Genomic DNA, 5,710 nt, shown 5'->3' with positions numbered 1-5,710 from the left:
GCAGGAAACTGTTCCAACAGGCCAGGAAATGAACAATGCCTCGCCTTAGATTTTAGGGAGTTGGGTGGGGTTGATCCCCTTGGTCTCCAAGGTCTCTCAGTGCCAAGACCTACAAGGTGTACTTCTCAAATAAATTCTCACCTTCTCTGTCCCCTTTCCAATGTCAAGAAGAGGCCTGAGAGGTCCACGTGGAAGACAGAATGACACAGCAGTAGCTTTAAGCAGCTGTGGTCAGCTCGAGCCACCTCACATCTGTGTTAACTAAAGGCATCTCAGACATTTCAGACAAGGGAAAACAGATGTAACACCCTTCACATTGTAATATAAAGCTTTACATTAACTTGGCGTGGGCACTACCTCGCGCATACAATTATCATTTGCTAGATGTAAGGGAAAACATAGAGAAATACCAGCCCGGAGAATAAATGCCCGACTCTTCAGTCGAGCTCTTTACTAGCATCTGCATAGCCTTTACCCCCACTATTCTCCAAGGTCATTCGACATTCTAGGAAAATGGACCTCTACTCATCAGACTCTGGTTCTCTTCTTATGCTGGACTTTACCAGGCATGCCTTTCTCCCATGCTCTAGCAGCTCATCATTTAAACCTACTCATCTGCAAGTCTCTCCAAATTCATCAAGTTAGAATTAATTTTCCTCTTAGTGATCCCATAACATGCAGGAATCGCACCTCTAATACAAGTTAGACTGTGATCACTACCCTACTAGAGTCACTTACATCTTTCCAGGAGATTTTGAGTCTCATGTACCAGCCTCATCAAGCGAAATACATTTCATGAAAGTGTGTTACTTTAGCTGAACTGAACACAAAAGCTCACTGGTTTTTCTAGCTGTATTACTCAAGGGCATTCAGAGTCCACAAAAATTATAGTCTCTTTGCTAACTGGCCATATGGTACACAACGTCAGTTTCTGTGAGAATCTCCAGAGAAGACGGTTAAAGTCTAATGACCCCTAGAGACCAATTAGATTGGGCTGAATCTCCAAATCACAGAATGTATACCCAGGCGCAAAGCAGCATCACCCTCTAAAAACCTTCAATATGATCATGGTCTAGATAGTGTCTGGATATAATTTACTCCCTTGGTATTAAATGCCTTCTAGAATCTGAACCCCAATTACTTATGCAGCACTCATTCTTGTCCCTGACAACCATCTATTCTACGCAATTAGACTGGCCAGCTCACGGACTTACAAATCTACACTGTCTGTCCAACTCTTGGCTTCTGCCATTCTTGACATTTGGAATGCCTTCCACTTCTTCACCTCTTCCTCCCCAGGGCAAAAGTACTGATAATCGGATTGGTAACATTGAGAAAAAGAACTGGTCTTTTACAGCACATCCCTAACTCAACTATTTTGGGGATCTGCCTGCAAAGATCACATCCTCTGCACCACAATGCTGTGGTGTTACAGAGACAGGCTTCCATGGGAGAGCTTTTTATTATTTTTAACATCTTTATTGGAGTATAATTGCTTTACAATGGTGTGTTAGTTTCTGTTTTTATAACGAAGTGGATCAGCTATACATATACATATATCCCCATATCCCCTCCCTCATGCATCTCCCTCCCACCCTCCCTATCCCACCCCTCTAGGTGGTCACAAAGCACTGAGCTGAGCTCCCTGTACTATGCAGCCGCTTCCCACTAGCTATCGATTTTACATTTGGTAGTGTATATATGTCCATGCCACTCTCTCACTTCGTCCCAGCTTACCCTTCCCTCTCCCCGTGTCCCATGGGAGAGCTTTTGATTCACTATTTCTGCCTGTGACTGGATGGATGAGTTCAATTCTGGGGAGCAGTATTAGCAAGACCATTTCCTCCTACATGCTTTTCAAAGCAATAAAGCTGACATTTGATCTCCTTTTGTCTCACCCTTTGTTTCTGTCTCAAATGGTTTCATTCTTCGGCAGGTAAAAGAGGAACTTTGTTTATTGACCCCTTCAAAGCCCAACAAACTAGACTGCAAGCTCCCTGAGGGTAAGACCCCTTATCTTTCCTGCTTTCCTCATGGTCTGGAACACAATGCAGGGGCATGATCAACCTTGATAAAAATGAATGGAAAACAAGGTCAGCAGAATTGGTTTTAGGGAAGTTGCCTTGCCTGGTGTATCTTGCTTCTCTGTAGGTGAGATGACACCATGTATTTTTTTCCCCAAAACAGACTGACTTCAGAAAGACGAAAAAAATTATATGTATCTTGGCACATTCTTCATTTTGATTCATGCGTCACTTCAGATCAGAATGTCTCACTGTTCTAAATGACCAAGGAGTTTCAGGTACCCTGTTTTAGGAAAGGAACTGCACAGTGGCAAACTCACCCACCGTATCAACAGAGTCAGAGAAACAGGAATTTCTCAGCTGAAAGGTCATCTGCAGCAATGTCCACCTCTCCTACTGGGCTCTGACCACAGGAGCATGAATAATCCTCTTACCTCTACAGGCTTACTTGTGCAAACAGGAATGGGCTCAGTCCTGGGAACATTCGCCCAAACCTTCCCACAGATGTGATCTACTGCCCAATAACAAAGGTATACTTCTGCCTCCTGGTGTGATTAGAGGCATGAAAATGTAAGCTTCCCAAAGCCATTTATACTCCTAGTCATCTCTACTAGTCTTTACAACTTTAGGAAGAAATCTAGGCCATTTCTGAAGCTGGGACCTTGTTGCTAAGGGAATTATCTCAGCACTTGTCTACGTCCTAGAATATCAGGGTATTTCTACCCTGACATTCACTTCTCTCCTTCTTTTTAATGTCCTTGCATTCACCCCATGCCTTCTACCTAATAAAATAACTGGAATCTTATATGTTTCCACCACTCTTAGTAACTGAGCAGCCAACTTAGATACCAGAGTAGGGATGCTGGCACTCTGACATGCACTGCTCAGAAGAGACCGCTGTCAAGCCGAAGGTCATGTGTTGATCTCTCTGCTCTGACAGCCACTCCCGCCCCTCTATGAGGAAAACTCATGATGGAGTAGCTCAGCCTTACCATCTGAGGCTACCGCCCACAACAGGCAACTTGTCCTGCTGTGAATGAATGACCTCCACCAGCACAGCCTGTGTGGGTCTGACCACAAGTCACTAGTAAATGTTGGAAAATGAGACACGCCCCCTTTGCTCAAATCAATCCATCTAGTTGAAGTGGTCAGTCAAGTTCTTTCACTGCGAAAGATCACACACTAGAGGTATAAACAAGTAGTGTATCATTAGGGTCACTGAAACAATTAGTTTTGTTTTGTTTTTTTTAAAATCTAGTCCCTAAATGGAATCACTTGGCTTCCTAGAAAAATTATTCTTTAACTGGTGGTCACACTAAAAAAATTCAATATAAGTGGAAACTCAATAAAGGTGATCATATTAAAAAAAAAGATGTGGGCTTCCCTGGTGGCGCAGCTGTCGAAGAGTCCACCTGCCGATGCAGGGGACGCAGGTTCGAGCCCCGGTCCGGGAAGATCCCACATGCCGCAGAGCGGCTGGGCCCGTGAGCCATGGCCACTGAGCCTGCACATCCGGAGCCTGTGCTCCGGGAGAGGGAGAGGCCACAACAGTGAAAGGCCCACGTACCGCAAAAAAAAAAAAAAAAAAAAAAGATGTAAGTCACGGCCAGTGCTTCTCTATGCACAGGTGTTGGCATCTGGCAGCATTTCAGGGAAACCCTCACTCCTACCAGTGATATTTGCTTTCCTCTCCTATAAAGTTGTTCATAAAACATGATTTTCCAAATAATTTAAGGTATATAAATAGCACTAATCCCTCCACCCAGATCTCATAAAAAGAAGCACAGACTTGAAAAAAGTACTTAAGAGATCACTGAAGTCAAGTACCTTCACTTCTGGGTTGTAATCCTGCTCATATACATTGACTTTAGCTCCCGTTTGTTGAAGGCTTATTGAGTCAACCACCACACTAGATGCTTTACAAACATTATCCCTCATTCTCACAACAATCTCATTAGATCACTATTTTATCCCCATTTTACAGGTGAGGGAATTGAGAAGGTAAGTCCCTTGCCCAAAGTTACAACTGCTAAGTGTACAGCTGAGATCTGAATTCAGGACTATCTGACTCCAATGCTTGTGTTCATACTGTCAAAACTCATGAAATCTTGGCTACATACCTCATACAATTCAATAATGATGTTTCCCATCAGACCTCTGCTGCTCTTGATGTTCTCCAAGGCCAGAGTGAAGTAGATCCCACGCGTGTCTGAGATGTAGAGGTTGTACGTGTCATTCTGGTTCCATTCCTGGACCGCTGTGAACACTTGGTTCTCATTGGTACTAATGATGTGCATGTCCTATAAGAAGATGGAAGGCCTGTAAGGCAGCAGATCTTCGTATCTCCTTGCCCATTGAGACCCAGAGTAATCACCATGACTATGAAACGGTTGAGAAAAAGCTTGAGTTACAGGCAATGTTAAACAATTCTGTGTCAGGCCAAGGCTATAAATTATGAGCTTCATGATTTCTGTTACTTGCTAAGTGACAGTAAGATGGGTGTAAGGGGCTTTGGTGGGTATGATTTTCCACGGCTTCAAGGGATTTATCCACTTTCATTTTTTTTTTTTTGATGTTGGGGGTAGGAGTTTATTAATTAATTCATTTATTTTTGCTGTGTTGGGTCTTCGTTTCAGTGCGAGGGCTTTTTTTAGTTGTGGCAAGCGGGGGCCACTCTTCATTGCGGCACGCAGGCCTCTCACTGTCACGCCCTCTCCCGTTGCGGAGCACAGGCTCCAGACGCACAGGCTCTGTAGTTGTGGCTCACGGGCCTAGTTGCTCCGCGGCATGTGGGATCCTCCCAGACCAGGGCTTGAACCCGTGTCTCCTGCATTAACAGGCAGATTCTCAACCACTGCGCCACCAGGGAAGCCCCCACTTTCATTTTTTATTTTTATAACTGAAAGTTGGTCTTTGCTAACGGAGACATACAACCTTGCAACAGGAAACCCACAGGTGCAAAAATGACAGGTCCTATCCCTTCATTAGATCTTCATTTATGATTTCAAACTTTTTAGGGTAACAGTTTTCTCGCCTTTCTTTGGAATCTTCAGATGGGGATTGCAAGAAGGGTGGCACAGAGGCATAGCCGATGGGTGGGGCTTTGGGCTTCCAACTCTGCTGGAAACAGAGCAGCACTACTGAGATCTGTTATGTCCTGGAGTTCTGTGTAATATTTTAGGAGTAAAAGGTGAGGGGAGTTCTGCTGCTGATACAGTAATGTTTGAAAACCACAGATATACGCTCTAGAATTTAGTGTTCCGGGTCATAATATAAGCTCTGCTATAAATCAGCTGTATGATATTAGATGCGTCAGTTTCCCTGAGCTTCCATTTTCCCACTGAAAGAGTGAAGAGGTTGGGGGCTTCCCTGGTGGCGCAGTGCTTGAGAGTCCGCCTGGCGATGCAGGAGACGCGGTTTCGTGCCCCGTTTCGGGAAGATCCCACATGCCGCGGAGCGGCTGGGCCCGTGAGCTATGGCCGCTGAACCTGCGCGTCCGGAGCCTGTGCTCCGCAACGGGAGAGGCCACAACAGTGAGAGGCCCGCATAACGCAAGAAAAAAAAAAAAAAGCTGGGGGGCGGTGGAAAGATGGCGGAGGAGTAAGACGCGGAGATCACCTTCCTCCCCACAAATACACCAGAAATACATCTACACGTGGAACAACTCCTACAGAACACCTACTGAA

General features: G+C 44.9%; 1 protein-coding gene across 1 annotated transcript in view; it reads right to left on the bottom strand.

Annotated features, from left to right (window-relative positions):
* SORCS3 (sortilin related VPS10 domain containing receptor 3) overlaps positions 1-5,710 on the bottom strand; it is a 616,865-nt gene that overhangs the window by 99,083 nt on the left and 512,072 nt on the right. The window contains 1 exon segment of the mRNA XM_007470447.1: positions 4,145-4,324. Coding sequence (XP_007470509.1) covers positions 4,145-4,324 — 180 coding nt within the window.

The sequence above is a fragment of the Lipotes vexillifer genome, unplaced genomic scaffold (genome assembly GCF_000442215.2).
Source record: "Lipotes vexillifer unplaced genomic scaffold, Lipotes_vexillifer_v1.1 scaffold916, whole genome shotgun sequence".
In the NCBI taxonomy this organism is placed as follows: Eukaryota; Metazoa; Chordata; class Mammalia; order Artiodactyla; family Lipotidae; genus Lipotes; species Lipotes vexillifer.
Note: the sequence above shows the minus strand (reverse complement) of the source record. Positions and strands in the feature narration are given on the sequence as shown.